At 49.4% G+C, this 23,214-nt stretch overlaps 1 protein-coding gene across 1 annotated transcript in view; it reads left to right on the forward strand.

Annotated features, from left to right (window-relative positions):
• Nucleotides 1-23,214, forward strand: part of LOC133115033 (EVI5-like protein) — a gene marked incomplete at its 5' end in the record, with an annotated part of 38,085 nt that overhangs the window by 4,768 nt on the left and 10,103 nt on the right. Inside the window, 9 exons of the mRNA XM_061224743.1 lie at nucleotides 434-466; nucleotides 1,236-1,376; nucleotides 9,590-9,706; nucleotides 14,764-14,904; nucleotides 15,172-15,330; nucleotides 15,720-15,866; nucleotides 18,962-19,057; nucleotides 19,166-19,261; nucleotides 19,923-20,236. Of these exons, the coding sequence (XP_061080727.1) occupies nucleotides 434-466; nucleotides 1,236-1,376; nucleotides 9,590-9,706; nucleotides 14,764-14,904; nucleotides 15,172-15,330; nucleotides 15,720-15,866; nucleotides 18,962-19,057; nucleotides 19,166-19,261; nucleotides 19,923-20,236 (1,244 nt within the window). The remainder of the gene's footprint in view (nucleotides 1-433; nucleotides 467-1,235; nucleotides 1,377-9,589; nucleotides 9,707-14,763; nucleotides 14,905-15,171; nucleotides 15,331-15,719; nucleotides 15,867-18,961; nucleotides 19,058-19,165; nucleotides 19,262-19,922; nucleotides 20,237-23,214) is intronic.

Raw genomic sequence — 23,214 nt, forward strand, 5'->3', positions numbered from 1 at the left:
TGATCGGTGTGGGAGTGACGATATCCACTACAGGTATGTATTGTGTCAATGTTTGTGGTCTCTGTCTACAGTATGTGTACCTTCTGTGTATATGTGTGTGTGTGTGAATGTGTGTGTGTGTGTGAGACAGCCACTGTGGATGTGACCTCAGTTAAGGAGTAGAACTTTTCCACTGCTTGCTGAAGCCTGGTTATCAACCTTTCAACTTCAATTTCCTTTCAACTTGTTTTCCTGTCTGGTGTTTCTTGTATCTCTTCCTTTCTTCTCTCTTTTTAGCTGTCACTCCCCCCCCCTCTCTTTCTCTCCTCCTCTCCCAGCCTACCATCTGCGTCATCTGTTTTATCTTTCCTTCTCCTCTCCGTGTCTGTCCTATCGCTCTCTATCTGTTCTTTTACTTCTCTTTCTTTCTTTCCTCCTCCCTCCATCGCTGCAGGAAAGTGCGGCTCTGGCCGACAGACTGATCCAGGTACAGTACTCTGCCCTCTCCTCCTTTTCTCTCCTCCTTCTCTCTCCCTCTCTCCCTCCCCCCTCCTCCTTCTCTCCCTTCCCTCCCCTCCCCTCCCTCCCTGGGTGCGTCCTAATAATAAAAGAATGTATCCTCCTTTCCTCCGCTTGTCTCCTCCCCCCACACTTCCAGAAAAAAGGCGAGTGAAGGAAAGAAGGGACGCCCCCCAACTCTCCCTCTGCTCCAACCCTCCCTCTCTCTCCATCTCTCTCCCTCTCCCTCCCTCCCTCCCTCTCTCCTCTCTCCCTCTCCCTCCCTCCCTCCCTCTCCCTCCCTCCCTCCTCTCTCTCCCTCTCTCCTCTCTCCCTCTCCCTCCCTCTCTCCTCTCTCCCTCTCTCTCCCTCCCTCCCTCCTCTCTCTCTCCCTCCCTCTCCCCATCCCTCCCTCTCTCCATCTCTCTCCATCCCTCCCTCCCTCCTCTCTCTCCCTCTCCCTCCCTCCCTCTCTCTCTCCCTCCCTCTCCCCATCCCTCCCTCTCTCCTCTCTCCCTCTCCCCATCCCTCCCCCCCTCCCTCTGTCTTCCTGCACTCTTTTCTTCCTCACCCCCCCCCCCCCCCTCCCTGCTGAATACCATAACCTTCCCCCTCGCATGACAGGCTGCTGGGTGTGTCAGTCAGTCTGTCTGTCTCCCCACGCCACGGGGGAGGTCAGTGTGGTTCGGGCGGCGGTGTTGCGTAAGGGCGGGGTCGTGCTCGGCCGGGGTAACCCCGCCCGCTCCGCGCTCCCTCAGGGTCAGGTGACCCGGGCGCAGGAGGCCGAGGAGAACTACGTGACCAAACGCGAGCTGGCCCTGGCGCGGCAGCAGTGCAGCAGTACCGCCGTCAGCCTGCAGAGGGCGCAGGACACCATCCGAGAGCTGCAGCGGCACCAGGTGAGCTACTGCAACATCCAGGAGGAGGGCCCTTAACCCCGCATTGCTCCAGGAGCAGGGCCCTTAACCCCGCATTGCCCCAGGAGCAGGGCCCTTAACCCCGCATTGCCCCAGGAGCCGGGCCCTTAACCCCGCATTGCCCCAGGAGCCGGGCCCTTAACCCCGCATTGCCCCAGGAGCAGGGCCCTTAACCCCGCATTGCCCCAGGAGCAGGGCCCTTAACCCCGCATTGCCCCAGGAACAGGGCCCTTAACCCCGCATAGCCCCGGGAGCAGGGCCCTTAACCCCGCATTGCCCCAGGAGCAGGGCCCTTAACCCCGCATTGCTCCAGGAACAGGGCCCTTAACCCCGCATTGCTCCAGGAACAGGGCCCTTAACCCCGCATTGCCCCAGGAGCAGGGCCCTTAACCCCGCATTGCCCCAGGAACAGGGCCCTTAACCCCGCATTGCTCCAGGAACAGGGCCCTTAACCCCGCATTGCCCCAGGAACAAGGCCCTTAACCCCGCATTGCTCCAGAAACAGGGCCCTTAACCCTGCATTTCCCCAGGAGCAGGGCCCTTAACCCCACATTTCCCCAGGAGCCGGGCCCTTAACCCCGCATTGCTCCAGAAACAGGGCCCTTAACCCTGCATTGCCCCAGGAGCAGGGCCCTTAACCCCGCATTGCCCCAGGAACAAGGCCCTTAACCCCGCATTGCTCCAGGAACAGGGCCCTTAACCCCGCATTGCCCCAGGAGCAGGGCCCTTAACCCCACATTGCCCCAGGAGCCGGGCCCTTAACCCCACATTGCCCCAGGAGCAGGGCCCTTAACCCCACATTGCCCCAGGAGCCGGGCCCTTAACCCCACATTGCCCCAGGAGCAGGGCCCTTAACCCCGCTAGACCACTCCGGTCTGCCAGCTCTGGTCGCCTTACGGTTCCCTCTCTACGGGCACCTGGCGGTCGAGCTGCACGTTCACGCCTGTTTTCCGTTCTGGTTCCTCAGTGGTGGAATGACTTGCCTACCACTGTCAGGACAGCAGAATCCCTCCCCCTATTTCGACGCAGACTCAAAACACACCTGTTCAAACTCTACCCCGCCCCCCCCTTCTGATACCCCTATCCCTGTCTAACCCCCCCCCCCCCCCCCAAAAAAAAAAAAAAAAAAAAAAAAAAAAATGCACTTATGAGGACGACTATATGTTTAGAACAGCAGTCCAGGTGTATTTTTCTAGTTCTGGATGTGATGCTTTGACTTGTGGTAGAACCTATGCACTTGTAAGTCGCTTTGGATTAAAAGCGTCTGCCAAATGACTAAAATGTAAAATGTAAAATGTAACCCCACATTGCTCCAGGAACAGGGCCCTTAACCCCGCATTGCCCCAGGAGCAGGGCCCTTAATCCCGCAGGGCCCCAGGAGCAGGGCCCTTAACCCCGCATTGCTCCTGAGGGGATTGTCCCCTGCTTAGTCTAATCAAGTGTAAGGCACTTTGGATAAAAGCGTCAGCTAAATAACATGTAGTGTAATGTAATGTAACAGGAGAAGAGGGACAGTGGCTAACAGATTCAGCATGCGTACGCAGTCTTTCTGTTGAGTCCAGTTAGTGTGCCTGTGAGCACGTGCATTTGTGTGTGTGCGTGTGTGTGCATGTGTGTTAGTGTGTGTGCGTGTTTGTGTGTGCGTGTGCACGTGTGTGTGTGTATGTTTGCGTGTGTGTGTGAGAGTGTGTGTGTATGTTTGCGTGTGTGTGTGTGTCTGTGAGAGTGTGTGTATGTTTGCGTGTGTGTGTGTGTGTGTGAAAGTATGTGTGTATGTTTGCGTGTGTGTGTCTGTGTGTGTGGGTGCATGTATGTGTGTATGTTTGCGTGTGTGTGTGTGTATGTGTGTGTGTGTGTGTGTGTATGTTTGCATGTGTGTGTATGTGTGTGTGTGGGTCTGTGAGTGTGTGTGTGTGTTTGTGCGTGTGTGTGTGTGTGTATGTTTGCGTGTGTGAGAGAGTATGTGTGTATGTTTGCGTGTGTGTGTGAGAGTATGTGTGTATGTTTGCGTGTGTTTGAGAGTGTGTGTGTATGTTTGCGTGTGTGTCTGTGTATGTCTGTGTGTGTGTGTGAGAGAGTATGTGTGTGTCTGTGAGTGTGTGTGTGTGTGAGTGTGTGTGTGTTTGTGTGTGTGCGTGTATGTGTGTCTGTGTGTGTGTGTGTCTGTGAATGTTTGTGTGTGTGTTTTTGTGTGTGTGTGTGTGTGCGTGCGTGTATGTGTGTATGTTTGCGTGTGTGTGTGTGTGTGTGTGTAGTGCAGTAACCAGGTGCACAGAGCTATTGTTGAAGGGGTCCTGAAGGGAGGTGGCGGTGGAGGTGGGTGGGGTTTGGGGTAACCGAAACTGAAGCTCTAACCAGCAGTGGTGAGACAGAGATGGTGGCAGTCAGGGGAATATCAAGCGCAGCTGTGAAACGTGGATTTTTTTGACGTCTCGTTTCTGCCTTATCTGATGGTGTTTTGTGAGCTTCAGTGACATCCGCTGCTGCTGCTTCCCACTGTGTGCTGAGCGAGTCAGAGAGTGCCTCTGTGTTTCTGTCTGTCATGAGGCTCTGCTCTCGTCCTTAACCCTTGGAAGACAGGGGTGTCCAAATCCAGTCTGCAGGGTTAACTCCAATCCTGGAGGGCCGCAGTTTTCTGCAGGTTTAACTCCGGAACTGGAGGGCCGCAGTGTGTGCAGGTTTAACTCCGGAACTGGAGGGCCGCAGTGTCTGCAGGTTTAACTCCAGTCCTGGAGGGCCACAGTGTCTGCAGATTAAATAAATCATGGGTCTTTGTCCCGAACATTATAGAGGGCACAGTATTTGTGCAGCCTGTGCAGAGTTGATTGCTGTGTGCTTTAGGCACCTTGCATCAGTGCACAGTGATCAGTGTTGTGGTTTTCACACCTGCTTTTCAAACAAACAATCTCTCCCATTCACGCTGGGTGGGGTCTGGGTGGGGTCTGAGAGAAGGAGTGAGTGTGTGTGTGTGTGTGTGTGTGTGTGTGTATGTGCATGCGGGGTGTGTATGTGTGCGAGTGTGTGTGTGTGTGTATGCATTTGTGCGCACACCTGAGTGTGTGTGTGTGTGTGAGTGTGTGTGTGAGTGTGTGTGTGTGTGGGGTGTGAGTGTGTGTCAGTATCACCTGCTCACATACGCTGGGTGGGGTCCGAGAGAAGGTGTGAGTGTGTGTATGTGTCGGGGTGTGAGTGTGTGTATGTGGTGTGTGCATGCATTTGTGTGCACATCTGAGTGTGTGTGTGTGTGTGTGTGTGTGTGTGTGTGTGTGCATCCCTCCACTTCATTACACAGCAGTTCCTTTTAGATTAGCTGAGAAAGTGGTTGAGATTTATATAAATAGACACACAAGTACCACAGTGTGAACTGGGCGGGGTCCGTTTGTGAAGGAGGCCTATCTTTTGTTGCTGGGGTCCTCAGTGTGGGTGGTGGGGGTAGAGGTGACACATGGGGGGAAAATAACACAAAAAATAACATAAAACATAAAAAGTAAACAAAACATATTGTTATTGTATATTTAAATACTGTAAATTAAAAAAGAGCAGGTCTATTGGTTCCTGGGCTTGAATATGTCTGGAAGCTCTGATATTAGAGGCACATCATTGTACACAAAGGCGTGTCCGCAATTCGTGTTTCCGGTGTGATTCTCGGTCTCTATGAAAATCAAACTTTTTACTGATTTTTTTTTTTTTTGCTGTGGATTTCACAGAAACAATCTCCCAAGTACAGTATGCTTTCCATGCGGTATCATAAACTAAGTTACTAAGATATACGTTTGATCTATTTCTAAAATGTGCCGAGATGGCAGGTCATGACTGCAGATTTTTTTAAATAAATCAAATGTAATCACATATTAAGCAGATAGGATGCTTAAAGTACGCTTCGGAATTAAGTATGCTGCTGCGAATGAGCCAACACCCGTGGAAGGCATGCTTGCTCAAACTATAACACCTCCACTGCAATGTTCACAGATGAGGGGGGGGGGGCGGTTCCTCTTAGCCTTCTGACACTACCCATCATTCTGATACAAGCCCATCCTGGTCCCTTCTATCCGCAAGACCCTGTTCGTGCTTCTTCGTCCTCTTCTGACTTTCTCCCCAAATCCCACGTCATTTGCTCGAACCACTTGCTTCGTCTCTGCGAATGAGTCTGTGAAATGAGAGAAAGCTTCCAAAAAACCGGAGGCAAACAACGCTGGAGCGCCTGCGTGTATTACGACATAAATGTTATGGATGACTGTGCCAAGCTATGCTGAATGAAACTATGCCGAATGAAACATTCTAGTGGTTACGCTCAGCCCTCAGTCGCAGTCCTAGTTTTACAATTGTACGTGCCGTACGCTGTGGGAAAGCTTGGACTGCCCACCACGAGGTTAAATAGGTCTCAAACAGAACGAACTGAAAACATTTAAACACCACGTAAAATGCCTACCCTCGCTTTCCGTTTATTTCTCGAACCGATTGGTTCAAGGCAATAAATTACGACTGAATCTTGAAAGGGACAACTTTATGTGTAAAACAAATACGTGTTGACATTGTATATTTATTCTATATTTAGTCGCAGATATTGAACACAAACACTAGCACGGCTCTATTTCTTCACCGTTGTAACACCTGTGGGTTATTTTTTATCTCGGTTGTTGTAATTGAATTTGAATGTTTGGTGGTGAAAGAATATTTTTAATAAACTCCCAGATAGATGCTATTGTCCAAGGTGCCACGCTAGCTGCAGATGTGACTGGGCACAACCCCACATTTAAATACATTTATTTCAGATTTTTTCCCTTTTTCCTCCCAATTTGGTACCCCTTACCACCTCGATGGCGTGTGCGAGGGGTTAACAATGCATTCCTGCCTAACCCATCCTCCTGTCAATCTCTCATCAGGCGGGCCTAGGGCCGGGTCCTCGACACCCTTCTACTCCAATTGGAGTTAGTGTTGGACACACCGTCCACAGCCCGCCCCCTGGTGGCCTGAGGAAGAGCGGCACGCCTTCTTCAAGACGTCCCATCCCTCACAATTGTGTCCGTGATTCCGAGGCGTCCGAGGTGCTTTATTGTGCGGCGATCAGCTGACCCTGCCAAGTCCCTCCCTCTGGAGCGGCGAGCCAATTATGCTGCTCCACGTGAGCCGGCCAAACTTGCTTTTTTGGCAGGACCGAGAGTGGAACCCCCGGTCCTCGCTGGGCAACTGCGGTGAACAGAAACTCCACATTTGACTTGGTTGTCGCGTATCGTCTATTAATCAAGCTAGGGCTTGTTGCCTCCACTCATAGTTTGGTTGCAGGAGTGCTGAATCGATCAGTCTCAGGACGCAGGCACCAAGGCCCCTCGGGGGGCTTGAGTGATGGTTGTCGATAGTGAACGGGACCTAACGACCGGAGAGGTTAGGCCAAAGATTCTTTACAGCAACCGGATGGGTCAGCTCTGCTACAGGGTTGGGGGTCGATTGCTCTTCAGTCCAATCAGGTCAGGACTTTGAATGTTAATAAAGACGCTTGCAGAGAAGGGTCAGGGTTCTGACAGGAAGAACATGAAACAGGAAATGCCTGTAAAGTTCTGTGGCGATTAAAAAAAAAAAATCCACAAATTGAATTCCAGACGATTTCTTGTCGCACTGAGAGAACTGACCAGTCCCTGCGTAAACTAGAAGGGTGTGTGTGTGTGTCTGTGTTTGGGGAAAGTACAGACTTCTTTTAAATCTTCACACCATCAGCGACTCTCAGGTTCGGGGCTGGGTGTCTGTCGGGGCAGGGGGGGTGCCGATTCGGGTCCCTGCGTTTGTCGCCGTGGGTACGGCGGCGCTTCAGAGTTCACACACCCCCTGATTCTCTCACCGCCACTCAGAGTGAGAGAGAGGAGGGAGCGGGGCTTTCCCGTTTCGCACTGCGGACTGGGCCGGCTTTAGGTTTGGCGCGGGGGTGATATGGGTGTGGTGTTTGGGGTGGGGGGTGGGGGGTGGGGTCCTGTATTTGGAAATCCGAGGTCTACCGCTTCTGTCGGGTCGACGCGTGGTTCCGTGGCGAGGAAGGGGGGCGATTAGAAATATATTCATCATTACACAAGTGCTGCCATTTACCGCACACTGCCCCACATTCCCTGTCTATGGGGAGTATGCCTGTTTGGTATTTTAAGGCGTTAACTGCACACGTTCTCTTGTCAAATAAATAAAGCATATGTTACAATAAGGTTCACGTGTTGGCATTAACTAACGTAGTTGTTAACACGAGTGAATGATGGACAAATGCAAATCAACCCTCTGAAAAACAGGGCGAAACACCAAACCCAAAATAAGTGCTTAGAGGCGAGCACTGGGATTTACAATTAGAGAAATCAGAAATAAAAATACAACCTAGCGCAAAACTGCTAGGCACAAAACAAAACCCATGAGACGCAGCTCAGGAAAAAGATACGAACAAAAATACAGTACCGGGGACAACGTCCCTCTACCACTGGCTCACACGAGCCCCAAATAAAAAGAAAGAAAAGAAAACCCTTCAGGAAGGCGTCAGTGAACAAACACCACAACCGAACGCCTTCCTTACCTATATTTCTTAAATTCTGAGAGTTCAGATAAACACACCAACACCGTACCTGACTCTACCAGCACAGAGTCTACCTGGTGTATAACCGGCTTTGTGCTAGAGCGAACAGCAGACACAAAAGCACTGAAAGGTAGTCAGTACTGGCCTTAAGTACTCTTAGGGGAAGGTAATTCCCCAGGTGCTAACGAGGAACAGGTGTAACCAATGATCCTTGGCCCTCTGGCGATCACAGTGGGAATTACCTCCCACCATGACAGGACCCCTACTAAGGAGCGGCCCCAGACGCCTGTGGAACTCCGGGTCCAAAATGTCCCTCGAGGGGACCCAGCAGCGCTCCTCTGGGCCGAAACCCTCCCAATCTATGAGATACTGTCTACCCCTGCCCATGCGATGCTCTGCCAGGATGCGGCGCACGGTGTAGACCGGACCCCCGTCAACTAGCCGTGGAGGTGGAGGAACCTCCGCAGGGGCCGGCGCACTTGTCAGCACCGGTTTGAGGCGGGAGACGCGGAAAGTGGGGTGGATTCTCATAGCCCGGGGCAACTGGAGGCGCACCGTGACCGGGTTGATCTTTCTGATTATCTTAAACCATGGGTCTCCAATCTTATCCTAAAAGGGCCGGCGTGGGTGCAGGTTTTTGTTTTAACCCAGCAGTAACACACCTGATTATACTAATGAACTAATCGTGGTCTTTAATCAAGACCTAGATGAGTAGAATCAGCTGTCTTAGTCCTGTGCTAAAACAACAACCTGCACACACACCGGCCCTTTCTGGATAACATTGGAGACCCCTGTCTTAAACGGTCCCACGTATCGGGGGGCGAGCTTCCGTGACTCCACCCGTAACGGCAGGTCACGCGCGGACAGCCACACCCGTTGCCCCCACTTTATAGGATGGCGCCTGTCGGCCAGCCTCTTTCGGCTGGCCGTGGCCTGTATGAGAGCACCTCGCACCTTCTTCCACACGGCCCGGCAAACGCCGAACAAAAGCCTCGGCAGAAGGCGCTTCGCCCCCCTCTCTCCGGTTCGGGGAACGGTGGCGGCGGATACCCGAACTGTGCCTCGAAAGGCGAGAGACCGGTACAGTGTGACCCGTATTTCAATTTGAGCTTGTATTTGAGAGGGAAAGAGAGGGTGTGTATATAGCGCCTTTCCAGATCCCAGGGACACTATAACTGGGGACCGCTTATAGCTTCAGGCTGTTATCAGCTCTCCTCCCTCTCTCCCTCTCTCAGTGCAGTGTTAATGTCTCTCTCTCTCCCTCTCTCTCAGTGTAGTGTTAATGTCTCTCTCTCTCCCTCTCTCTCAGTGTAGTGTTAATGTCTCTCTCAGTGTAGTGTTAATGTCTCTCTCTCTCAGTGCAGTGTTAATGTCTCTCTCCCTCTCTCTCAGTGCAGTGTTAATGTCTCTCTCTCCCTCTCTGTCAGTGCAGTGTTAATGTCTCTCTCTCTCAGTGCAGTGTTAATGTCTCTCTCTCTCTCTCTCTCTCTCTCTCTCTCAGTGCAGTGTTAATGTCTCTCTCTCAGTGCAGTGTTAATGTCTCTCTCTCTCTCAGTGCAGTGTTAATGTCTCTCTCGCTCTCTCTCTCTCTCAGTGCCGTGTTAATGTCTCTCTCTCTCTCTCTCTCAGTGCAGTGTTAATGTCTCTCTCTCAGTACACACAGGGGTTTGTGAGCGGTCTGCAGATGCAGCTGGAGCAGTCTCGGTTGCAGGAGGCCGAGCTGCTCTGTGCTCTGAAGGAGATGCAGGACAAGGTCCTGGAGCTGGAGAAGGTAAAATGGCCTCCACTCAGTGTGTGTGTGTGTATGTGTGTGTGTGTGTGTGTGTGTGTGTGTGTGTGTGCGTGTGTGTGTATGTATATGTGTGTGTGTGTGCGTGTGCAGTGTGTGTATGTGTGTGTGTGTGTGTGTGTGTGCATGTGTATGTATATGTGTGTGTGTGTGTGTGCGTGTGTGTGTATGTGTATATGTGTGTGTGTGTGCGTGTGTGGTGTGTGTATGTGTGTGTGTGTGTGCGTGTGTATGTGTGTGTGCGTGTGTGTGTGCGTGTGTATGTATTTGTGTGTGTCTGTGTGTGTATGTATATGTGTGTGTCTGTGTGTGTGTGTGTGGATTCCCGCGTGTGAGAGTGTGTGTGTCTCTGTGTGTGTATGTATATGTGTGTGTGTGTGTATGTATATGTGTGTGTCTGTGTGTGTGTGTATATGTGTGTGTCTGTGTGTGTATGTATATGTGTGTGTCTGTGTGTGTGTGTATATGTGTGTGTCTGTGTGTGTATGTATATGTGTGTGTCTGTGTGTGTGTGTATATGTGTGTGTCTGTGTGTGTATGTATATGTGTGTGTCTGTGTGTGTGTGTGGACTCCCGCGTGTGAGAGTGTGTGTGTGTGTGTGTGTGTGTGAGAGGACGGCGATGTGTCAAACCCACACAGGCCAGTGCATGGGCTGGGTCCATCTCTAATTGTCACACCTCAGGGTTCAACCATTTCCCATAAGCGACTGCTCTCAGCACTTCCCCGCTGGCCTGCAGTTCAGCACACACACGCGACTGTGAGCAGTCACAGTGTAGACATTCAGTTTAGCTCACACTATTATACTGATAATAGTCCCATTATATGTTTTCCTCATTGTTTGCCCAGGAGACCAATTGTACTTATTTTTGGGGATTCACAGTGTTATTTATTTTTCTCTCTCATTGTACTTAATCTCTATTTTCCTCCAGGGAAACCGCAAGCGAACTGTTTATTTCCTTCTCCAGAAATAAATTAGGAAAGATTACCTGCAAAACCTCCCAGATGTACTTTCCCCTAAAATTGGGGTGACTACATATAAACAAGGGCTGTAACTCCATGTTTCATGCGATATGGATGTAAAAACCTTAAAATTACAGCTGAAAGTCTTATTTCAGCAAAAACAACAACAAGTGTGTCACCGTCCAAATACTTACAGGCTGCACTGTAGTTTCATTTTTTGATAGAAGTACGTCTAGGAGATTTTGCTGGTAATCTTGCCCATTCTAGGAGAGGAAACTCCTAAGCAGAAACAAAGTGGAAATGAAGCTTTCAGGGCAAATGGCTTCACAGCATTAGAGTTGCAGGTGATTTGAACGCTGCAAGATCCATCTTTCGTAACAATCGTCCTTTAATTTCAGCACAATCTCAGTCGAAAACAAGCTGTGTTCTTTAGATGTTGAGAGAGAGAGAGCAGAGAGAGAGAGATGAAACCAAAATATGCCTGAGTGCCAGCCAGCCCCCCCGCCCCCCCTCTGAGCCCCAGATCCCCTCGGTTCAGGATCCTGGTTCCTAGAAAGAGGGGTTCACCACATGCCCTACCAGAGAGGGAGAAATGCTGACGGTCGGGGGGGTATGTCTCCAGCCCCCCGGGAGAAAAACCCACCGAGCCCACCGTCCCGTCTCTGCAGCGCCCCCCCGAACCCCCCCGACCCCCCCGAACCCCCACCGCAGCCACCGCAGTGAGGAGCTGAGAGGAGCGTGCCACAGCACAGAGCTACACTCACTGTGCCAAACTGCAGCACTGCACCGTGTGTCTCTGTGTGTGTGTGTGTGTGTGTGTGAGAGAGACAGTGTGTGTGTGTGTGTGTGTGAGGGTGTGTGAGTGTGTGAGAGAGACAATGTGTGTGTGTGTGTGTGAGAGAGAGACAGTGTGTGTGTGTGTGTGTGTGTGTGTGTGTGTGAGAGAGAGACAGTGTGTGTGAGAATGTGTGTGTATGTGTGTGAGAGAGAGACAGTGTGAGTGTGTGTGTGAGTATGCATGTGTGTAAGTGTATGTGTGAGAGAGAGACAGTGTGTGTGTGTGTGTGTGTGAGGGTGTGTGAGTGTGTGTGTGTGTGTGAGAGAGACAGAGTGTGTGTGTGAGAGAGAGACAGAGTGTGTGAGAATGTGTGTGTATGTGTGTGAGAGAGAGACAGTGTGAATGTGTGTGTGAGAGTATGCATGTGTGTGTGTGTGAGAGAGAGACAGTGTGTGTGTATGTGTGATAGAGAAAATGTGTGTGAGTGTGTGTGTCTGTGTGTGTGTGTATGTGAGAGAGAGAGACAGCGTGTGTGTGTATGTGTGATAGAGAAAGTGTGTGTGAGTGTGTGTGTGTGTGTGTACAGGACTGTACAAAAATCAGAGACCACTCTTTCCTTGATTTACGTTCCAGGGAAAACAGCCATTAAGGGCACGTTATTTAATTTTCAGTGTGAGAAAATAATGAAGCAAATGTATATTTAACACAGAACTGCACAAAAGCCTCCACAACTATGTACCATGTCAAATCTTTCATTACTTAGTGTGTCCACCCTTTATTACAACTTTCGTTCTTTTAGGGGGACTAGCTTTGAGTTTTCCAAAGAAATCTGCTTGGATATTTTCCATGCATCTTGTAAACACCTAGCTGAGTTCAGCTTTTAGAAGTTGATTCAATTTTCTGCTTCACTCAATCCGAGTAATCCCAAACAAATCTCAGTGATGTTGAGGTGCGGACTCTGGGCTTATCTGGGCCATCTTTCTGAGGACGCCAGCAGCTTGACGTTCTTCGCAGTGCGCTTGGTGGCCTGTAGCGTAGTGGTTAAGGTACATCACTGGGACCCGCAAGGTTGGTGGTTTGAATCCCGGTGTAGCCACAATAAGATCCGCACAGCCGTTGGGCCCTTGAGCAAGGCCCTTAACCCTGCATTGCTCCAGGGGAGGATTGTCTCCTGCTTAGTCTAACCAACTGTACGTCACTCTGGATAAGAGCCTCTGCCAAATGCCATTAATGTAATGTAATGTAATCTTGCTGACAAATTAATTTGCTCCCAATCAAACTTTGTCCAGAGGGTATTTCATTTTTGCATGGTAGATTTGTTTGTGTACATCTGTGTTAATGATGCCTTCAATCAAAACCACATCACCAATTCAAGTTGTTATACAACCTCAAACTTGCACAGATTCTCCACCATGCTTTACTGATGGTTGTAGAAGCTTCCAAGAGTTGCTCATTGCTTTGGTGGCATACATAGTTACATGTCTTCCCTTACTTCTATTTTAAATAATTTTTTCGGATTTTCTCCCTTTTTTCTCCCAATTTGGTAGCCAATTGTACCCCGTCTAATTCAATTCAAGCTAGTATTAGATACACCGCCCACACCCCATCCCTCGGCGGCCCTACGAGAGTGACACATCTCACCACATGCTGGTAACCGTGAATCCGAGGCGCCCGAGGTGCTTTTTGTGCGGCGATCTACTAACCCTGCCAAGTCCCTCCCCCTGGAGCAGCGAGCCAATTATGCTGCTCCACTTGAGCCGGCCAAACTTGGCTTTTGGCAGGACCGAGAATCGAACCCCGGTCCCCGGTGTGCAACTGCAGCAAACTGCAACCGCAAGTCTGCTGCGTCTTAGCCTGTTCCGCCACCGCGGCCCCTGTCTTCCCTCACTTCTGAACATCTTTTAAAAAAAAATTTATAAATAAAATTTTTAAAAAATCAACATTTCAGGTGTCCAGTTTGGCGGATGAGTGCAAATTGTTGCCTCTTTTGTTTACTTCTTTTTCTCAGTAATGGCTTTTCTGACAGCTACACATCCTTTCAAACCCTTTGCACTGAGTTCTCACAGTGGAACTCTTCTCACAGTGAAAGGATTGACAGAAACACCTGTGGGTTTCTTCAGATCTGAAGCAAGAGTGGAGCTTGATTTTTTTTTCCTATGTCACAAAGATTAAATCTTCAAGTTCTGTCTTTGTTATGGTGATAGTCTCGGTGGTCTGCCATCTGTTCTACTAGGAGTCTCATTTTTCACCTTGCAATAATGTTTTCAACTCCAGTTTTGGAAACTCTTGTCAAATATTATCCTTTGACTTTCACCGTCCTTATGCATCTTATGTCTCCTGCAATATCATCTGAAATATCTCCTTCAGCCATTTTAGACGCACATGACAGAAATCTGCAAGGTAGCTAAGGTGTGTTTGGGTAGATGTTGCTTGAATGTTGGAGTCACTTTTGGAGGCAAAGGGTTCCACCATAATGTCATTGTGTCCACCCAACAAAAGCTTCCAAAAGTGTGAGACAAAAGTTGTTTCCAAAAGTGTCAAATGTAACTTGTTTGTTGATTGCAGATTTCTCTCAAGGTAGGATGAGTGGCCAAACAGTGATAGATTTCATATTACAGTGGTGGAGGCTTTTATGTAATTTTTTGTTAAATGTTTCCTGAATTACTGACACTGAAATAAATATATTATGCTGAATGGCTGATCTGACTGGAAATTGAATAAATGAAAAGGTTGTTTGTCTTTCTCATAGTACAGGATGTGTGTACTTGTGTGTGTGTGTGTGTGTGTGTGTGTGTGTGTGTTACAGTGTGTGTATGTTTACCTTTGTGTGTGTGTTTACGTGTATGTGTGTGTTCGTGTGTGTTTGTGTATGTGTGTATACGTGTATGTGTGTTTGTGTGTTTATGTGTGTGTACATGTGTTTACGTGTATGTGTGTGTTTGTATGTGTGTTTACATGTGTGTGTGTGTGTGTGTGTTTGTGTGTCTGTGTTTACGTGGATGTGTGTTTGTGTATGTGTGTTTACATATGTGTGTGTTTATGTGTCTGTGTGTTTGTGTTTATGTGTGTTTGTGTGTTTACGTGTGTGTGTGTTTGTGTATGTGTGTTTACGTGTGTTTGTCTGTGTATGTGTGTTTATGTGTGTTTGTGTGTTTACGTGTGTGTCTGTTTGTGTATGTGTATGTGTGTTTACGTGTGTGTGTGTCTGTGTATGTGTGCTTACGTGTGTGTGTGTGTTTGTCTATTTGTGTTTGCGTGTGTGTGTGTGTTTATGTCTGTGTGTGTGTGTGTGCTGCGCAGCGGAACAGCTCGTTGCCGGATGAGACCAACGTGGTGCAGCTTCAGGATGAGCTGAAGCTGGTTAAACTGAGGGAGCAGCAGACTCTCCAGGCCTTCAAAGAGATGAGAGACAGCGTGACCGACCTCAACCAGCGCTGGCAGGTATGAGAGTCACTCACTGACCTCAACAGCACTGGCAGGTATAAAAGAGGGAGGGAGAGAGGGGGAGGGACAGAAGGAAGGAGGGAGGGGGAGAGATAGAGAAACAGAGATATAAGGGGTGAGAGAGCGATGCAGGGGTGAGAAAGAGCAGGAGTCGGGCTGTTTGTGACGGAGAGGAAACTCCTATAGCGTTAGAAATGGCAGACATTTTGAATTACGCTGCAGTGAGTTGAGAGTGATGAGCTGCTGTGGGCTGTCCTCTCCCAGCACCATGTGACCCGGGGGGGCGGGCACTGGAAGGAGTCCCCAAAGAAGAACGCCCTGAACGAGCTGCAGGACAAGCTGATGGGCATGCGTCTGAGAGAGGCCCAGGCCCAGGCCCAGCTCCGCGAGCTCAAACTCACCGTCCTGCAGCTGGAGAGCCAGGTCAGCACTGACCCACTGAGCCACTGACACAGCACTGATCCTCTGAGGCACTGACACAGTACTGACCTCACAGACACAGTACTGACCTCACTGAGGCACTGACACAGTACTGACCCACTGAGGCACTGACACAGTACAGACCTCGCAGACACGGTACTGACCTCACTGAGGCACTGACACAGTACTGACCTCACAGACACAGTACTGACCTCACTGAGGCACTGACACAGTACTAACCCACTGAGGCATTGACACATTACTGACCTCTCATATCGGAAGGTGAAAGATAAGCGATTGGAAAGAGCCCAGTACAGACCCTCTCTATACCATCTCATTCTGCATTAGCGTGAGCTACAGACAGACTGACTGCTCATGCCCCTCCCCTTCAGAACCAGATCCACAGAAACCTGGTGCACCGGCAGGAGCAGGAGAGTGTCGCCCTGCAGGACAGGCTGCAGTGCATCATGGGACAGAACAGGGGCCTGCAGGCACAGCTCAGCGAGATGAAGAGGAAGCAGACCGAGTCCGACTGCAAGGTACCGCCCCCGTCGCTGGGGCAACGGTGTACACGGCACCATTAGTCACCAACACAAAGAGTAAAGAGGGGATTGTGTGACTCACATTGAAAAAGAGGTGATTCATTCTCACAAAGTATAAAAATTTGTCATTCTCTCCTCTGTTCTTAGAGTAAAGAGGAAGTGATTTCATTATCTCACCTGTTCTCAGAGTAAAGAGGAAGTGATGTCATTATCTCACCTGTTCTCAGAGTAAAGAGGAAGTGATGTCATTTTCTGTTCTCAGAGTAAAGAGGAAGTGATGTCATTATCTCACCTGTTCTCAGAGTAAAGAGGAAGTGATGTCATTCTCTCTGTTCTCAGAGTAAAGAGGAAGTGATGTCATTATCTCACCTGTTCTCAGAGTAAAGAGGAAGTGATGTCATTATCTCACCTGTTCTCAGAGTAAAGAGGGAGTGATGTCATTCTCTCTGTTCTCAGAGTAAAGAGGAAGTGATGTCATTATCTCACCTGTTCTCAGAGTAAACAGGAAGTGATGTCATTCTCTCTGTTCTCAGAGTACATAGGAAGTGATGTTACATTACATTACATTAATGGCATTTGGCAGACGCTCTTATCCAGAGCGACGTACAACAAAGTGCATACCCATAACCAGGGATAAGTTCGCTGAAAGACCCTAGAGGGAAGTACAATTTCAAATGCTAACTGTACAACAAAGATAAGGACCAGGGTCTATTAGTCATTAGATGTCATTCTCTCTGTTCTCAGAGTAAAGAGGAAGTGATGTCATTCTCTCTCTGTTCTCAGAGTAAAGAGGAAGTGATGTCATTCTCTCTGTTCTCAGAGTAAAGAGGAAGTGATGTCATTCTCTCTGTTCTCAGAGTAAAGAGGAAGTGATGTCATTTTCTCTGTTCTCAGAGTACAGAGGAAGTGATGTCATTATATCTCTGTTCTCAGAGGAAAGAGGAAGTGATGTCATTCTCTCTCTGTTCTCATAGTAAAGAGGAAGTGATGTCATTCTCTCTGTTCTCAGAGTAAAGAGGAAGTGATGACTTTGCGGTATTTTTTGACGAGAAGGTTGCAGATATCCGCAGCACCTTCGCGACCACCACCACTTCTATGCCTGCCTCCATTTCTGTGTCTGCCCCCTGTTTCTCCTCTTTCTGTCCCCTTACAGATGCTGTGTCTCACCTCCTGCTCTCCCACCGCCCTACTACTTGTGCCCTGGACCCCATCCCCTCAAACCTCTTTCAGGCAATCACGCCTGACATCCTCCCGTTTGTCACCTCCCTTGTTAACTCCTCTCTGTCCTCTGGCTGCTTTTCCTCATCATTCAAGAGGGCCTACATCACCCCGCCCCTAAAGAAACCCACTCTAGACCCCTCCTGCATTCAAAACTACCGTCCGGTATCTCTCCTTCCTTTTCTATCCAAATCCATTGAACGAGCCGCCTCCAACCAACTCTCTTCCTTCCTCTCTCAGAATAACCTGCTGGACCCCCACCAGTCTGGCTTCAGACCTGGCCACTCGACGGAGACTGCACTCCTCTCTGTCAACGAGTCCCTTCAGGCTGCACAAGCAACCTCTCTCTCCTCTGTTCTGATCCTTCTTGACCTCTCTGTGGCGTTCGACACGGTCAACCACTCCATCCTCTTAGCCTCCCTGGCATCTACAGGGATCTGTGGCACAGCCTTAGAGTGGATCCAATCTTATCTCTCTGGCCGGTCCTCCCAGGTGTCCTGGGCTGGAGGAGTGTCAAACCCTCGCCCCCTTGTTACAGGAGTCCCCCAGGGCTCAGTCCTCGGACCCCTCCTCTTCTCCATCTACACGAGATCCCTTGGCCCCATTATCTCTGCTCATGGCATCTCCTATCATTGTTATGCCGATGACACCCAACTCTTTCTCTCCTTCCCCCCATCAGACACACAGGTCTCTACCCGTATCTCCGCTTGCCTGAGAGACATCCAGAGCTGGATGGGCAACCACCATCTAAAGCTCAACCCAGGTAAGACGGAGGTGATCTTCATCCCTGCTTTAACCTCTCCCTTCTCTGATTTCTCCATCTCACTAGGGGATACCACAGTGACCTCATCCCCTAGTGCAAGAAACCTTGGAGTGGTGATGGACAACAGGCTATCCTTCTCCAAGAACATTGCTACGGTGACCCGGGCGTGCAGGTTCTTCCTGTACAACATCCAGAGAATCCGACCCTTTCTCACCATCTACTCCACTCAGCTCCTTGTTCAAGCAATGGTCCTGTCCCACCTGGACTATTGCAATTTTCTGCTGGCTGGCCTTCCAGCATCTGCCATCAGACCCCTACAACTCATCCAGAATGCTGCAGCCCGTCTGGTATTCAATGTTCCCAGACATTCACATGTCACCCCCCTGCTCAGCAACCTCCACTGGCTGCCTGTTATGGCTCGCATCAAATTTAAAACTTTGGTGCTCGCATACCAGGCAGTTAAAGGATCAGCCCCCGTGTATATTCAATCCCTTATCAAGACCTATACACCAACAAGACCCCTCCGTTCTGCCACTTCGTGCCGTCTGGCGCCTCCCCCTCGCCACACCTGCACTTCACGCTCATGACTGCTGTCTGTCCTGGTCCCACGGTGGTGGAATGACCTCCCGGTGGATGTCAGAACGGTAGAGTCTCTGACCTCCTTCAAGCGCAGACTGAAGACCCATCTCTTCAGGCTACACCTTTCCCTCCCCAACTCACAATCACCGTGATTAGCCTTAGACCGTAATGGCACTTATGTATAGATATCGTTACTTGTAAAGGTATTGTTGTTTTTATTGGCTGTTGTATTGTTGTATTCTAGCTGCCAGCTGTGGTATGCTAGTTTGAAAGTTGATTGTACTCTTCAAGGGTTCTGAATTTCTGTATGTTTACACTAGGACTTGGAACAGTACTGTCCTCTTAGGTCCACTTTTGCACTTGTTCTTGTGTTTGATTTGCACTTTGTTGTACGTCGCTCTGGATAGGAGCGTCTGCTAAATGCCACATAATGTAATGTAATGTCATTCTGTTCTCAGAGTAAAGAGGAAGTGATGTCATTCTCTCCGTTCTCAGAGTAAAGAGGAAGTGATGTCATTCTCTCCGTTCTCAGAGTAAAGAGGAAGTGATGGCAGTTAGGTTGCGGGAAGCAGATAGTATGGCGGCGATGGCAGAACTGAGGCAGAGGATGGCCGACCTGGAGATTCAGGTGTGGAAACAAGTGGCCTTCAGTCACACTGTGTGTGAGTGTATGCACTATAAGCATGCGAGTGTCTGTGAGAGAGCATGTGTGTCTCAGTGCATCTCTGTGGTACAGAACGAGGAGGGGCGGATCCAGGGCCAGCTCAACCACTCAGACTCCAGCCAATACATCACCCGGCTGAGGGAGCAGATCGCTGAGCTCAAAGCCGAGGTCAGAGTGAACGTCTATATGTGTGTGTGTGTGTGTGTGTGTGTGTGAGAGTGTGTGTATGTGTGTGTGTGTGTGTGAGAGTGTGTGTGTGTGTGAGTGTGTGAGTGTATGAGTGTGTGTGTGTAAGAGAGAGAGTGTGTGTGTGTGTGTGTGTGTGAGTGTGTGTGTGAGTGAGTGTATGTGTGTGTGAGAGAGTGTGTGTGAGTGAGTGTATGTGTGCGTGTGTGTGTGTGTGAGAGAGAGAGAGAGTGTGTGTGTGTGTGTCTGTCTGTGTGAGAGAGAGAGAGTGTGTGTGTTAAAAATTAATCAGATGTTTGGCCATTCTCACATTTTACTGACATACAAATGATACATTAAATCTCATCCTGTGTGATATTTTACTTTAAAATACTAAAACTTAACTTAAGGTGTCACTGGTTTAATGCTTGGTTCACACTAAAGCATTCTTACTGAAGTATCTCTATCTTTCGGTAATCCTTCAAACCCCTCAGGCAGCTGCATGGGCCACCCTCCAAGTACCAGGCCCCAGTTCCTGGGGTTAGGACTAGGTTTTTTATTTTTATTATTATTATTTTTTTATTTTATATACACCTGTATGAATGTTTTCAGCAGTCTTACTAAAGTATCCATCTACCCGTTCCTCTGACGCCGTCCCGTTCAGATCAGGCAGCTGCGCAGACAGCCCCAGGCCCCGGGTCCCGGGGTCCTCCAGAGCCTGTGCCTGTCCAGCCCAGAGGCGGATTACCTCAGCTCCGAAGACGACGACGACGACGACCTGCTGCCCAGCCCCCTCCCCGCCCCCGCGCTGTACCCCTCGCTGGCCCCGCCCCTCCGCCCCGCCCCCGCGCTGTACCCCGCGCTGGCCCCGCCCCTCCGCCCCGCCCCGGACAGCGAGGGCACCACCGACAGCGATGGGGAAGAAGGGGGCGGAGCCTCCCGAGTCCCGCCCCCTCCGCAGCTCTTCCCCAGCATGCTGCGCGCCGAGGAGAACTGAGCCACTGCTGATTGGACGCACCGCCACAGTGCCCCGCCCACGACGAACACCTGACCTTCATCATCATCATCATCATCATCATCCTCATTATCGTCATCATCATCAACGTCACGGGCTAAAGCCCGCATTCTGCCCACAAGTGGATGGAACAAAAAAGCAGCAAAGCATTATTTCAGTACTACACGGAAAATAACTGAAATTATACCAAAAACAGATTTACTCACGATGGCTTTGGCATCTAGAAGCTTACCGCTTCGATGAAGAACATACGGCAAGTAGGCAAACGGCTAAATAGGAACATTCGGCTGCTAGATTTAGAAGTGAATGGAACCTCTAAGTGGTCTCACAGAGCACTCAATCCCTCTCTCTCACACACACACACACACACACACACACACACACACACACACACACACACACACAGACAGACACACAGACACGCGGACGCACAAAGCTTGGATCCAGTGACTGGAACAACCAGACAGGACAATGCCCGGGACCCTCTGGGGTTCCTAGGACAGCCAGCGAATCTCCCGATGGGACACTGAATGACACTGTTTGGGTTTGGACTCTGAATACAGCGTCTCCACTCAAACCTCTCTGCCACTTAAGCACACACATTCCCCCTCTCTCCTCTCCACTGCCAAATATACCACATGCACTTATATATAACAGCTCTCTTTCTCTCTCCCTCTCTTTCCTTCCCTCCCTCCCTCCCCTCCTCTCCGGGCTAATTCCATCCGCTTATTTTTCTCCTCTTTTTTCCTTTGTTCCTTTTTCTACTCCAGGCTCCACCCATTGGGAGAGGCTAGAAAAATAAGTGTAGCAAGAGAAATCGGAGAAAAACATAATTTAGGCAAATGGAATGCCCTTGCTCATTCAAACGTCAGTTCGAAGCCACGTCAGTTACAGACGTGGCAGATGGGGAGAGGTGGGTCCACAGATTGGCACAAGATTGGGAATTCCTAACTTCTGTTTCTGGCTCCTAGAAGGAACATTTAACAAGTTGGAATGTCCTTGACGACGACGGACCTCGGTGGATTTCCGAGTCAGGAGCAAGGGGAAAGGGAAAAGAATTGGGAGAAAAATAAGCGATTGAAATGAGCCCTCTCTGCATCCGTCCCCCCTCGCCAGTCTCCCCGGGCGTGTCCTTTACGGGGTGAGAGGACACTCAACTGCTGTCCAGCGAGGGCCATCCGGCCTCCTCCTGGCACGTTAACCCCCTACCCTCCTGCACCCTCTCCCAGTCCTGCCTTACGAGAGGGAACGCCTGCACCAGACGCCATTTTATGGAGGGCTGCACGGATGAGACGCCATTTTACGCAGGGCTGCAAGGAAAGAGGCTCCCAGCACACTCGGTGTCAGTGGGAGAGAGAAGGAGAAAAGCATGGACTCGTATATGATAATAACGACAGCACTACTGCTAGACGATATCCATACATCAAAATAATACACTGAACTACTGTGTCTTAAGGCTGAGATGCAAAAATACAAACTACATTTGAATTCCTTACAGAAAAATGTCAACAAAAGGAACTGAGGAAATCTCGATATTGCCAAATCTTTCTTTTTTTATGTCAGTACGTTATTTCTTTATATTTAAAATGCATATATAGACAGTGTATATGTGTGTATATACACTCAGTGGGCACTTTATTAGGTAGACCTGTGCACCAGCTTGTTAATGCAAATATTTAAAATCAGCCAATCATGTGGCAGCAACTAAATGCATAAAAGCATGGACACATGGTGAAGAGGTTCAGCTGTTTTTCAGACCAAATGTGGAAGATGTCAAAATGTGGAAGAAATGTGATCTGAGTGATTTTAACCATGGAATGATTGTTGGTGCCAGATGGGGTGAATTGAGTATCTCAGAAACTGCTGATCTCTTGGAATTCAGCAGTTCAGAGGAGAAGGGCCAGACTGGTCAAAACTGACATGAAGGTGACAGTAACGCAAATAACCACACATTACAATAGTGTTATGAAGAAGAGCACCTCTGAACACACAACGCAATCATAACACTAAGTGGACAAGCTACAGCAGCAGAAGACTTAATAAGTCTAAAAAATAAGTCTAATAAATACCTAATAACGTGCTCACTGAGTGTATATTATAAGATGCATATCTATGTGAATATATACAGTATATTTACTGCAGCCAAGTGTCTTCGTTTTTGCATCCTTGTTCTCCTGTGCCAAAGCATTTTGGGGGCAGCTTGGTGCCAAGGCCTGTGGGGGCCGTAGGGTGTAGAACATTCTGGAAAACAACATTTTCTGCACGTTTGTCTTCGGAGACAAAATCTTGCAGGTGGAGGTAGGGCCCCGCAGAGGATCTCTCACACTTGCGGATGCAGAAAGTTTCCAGTTCCATTTCCATCGGGTCCCTACTGAAGCCCCTTTTGATTGAATCGTCAGAATCTCTTTTCTGACACATTAGAGCAGGGGTATCAAACTGAATTCCCAGGGGGCTGCAGTGTCTGCAGGTGTTTGGGGTTTCCTTCCAATCAGCTGTCAAAGACACCCTTGAGAACAAGGTGTGTGGTTTCTTTAGCCAATCAATGACTTGAATGAACCACAGGTGCCGAGAACATCCCAAAAACAATCCCAAGGCAGACACTGCGGCCCTCCAGGACTGAGTTTGACACGTGTGCATTAGAAGGATGAATCTGAAGTATCAGGGGTGCCTGCTGGCTCACTTATTTGGAGGTCAAAGGTCAAAGTACCATGGCCACCCCACTGTAATGATTCACATCCAGTGGTGTGATTTCATCTCCAGAACCTAGACACATGCCTCCACCATGTCGTACAGAGAGCAAAATAAAAAATATCCTGTCCTGTTTTTTCCCCATAGTCCTCCTCCACTTCACCGACCCCCAGCTTTCCAAGCCAGTAAAGCACTTTAGGGACAAACCTGAGAGACGATTGGCTGAGAGAACGTCCCCCCATTACGAGTCTGG

This window comes from Conger conger, chromosome 16 (assembly GCF_963514075.1).
Source record: "Conger conger chromosome 16, fConCon1.1, whole genome shotgun sequence".
Classification (NCBI taxonomy): domain Eukaryota; kingdom Metazoa; phylum Chordata; class Actinopteri; order Anguilliformes; family Congridae; genus Conger; species Conger conger.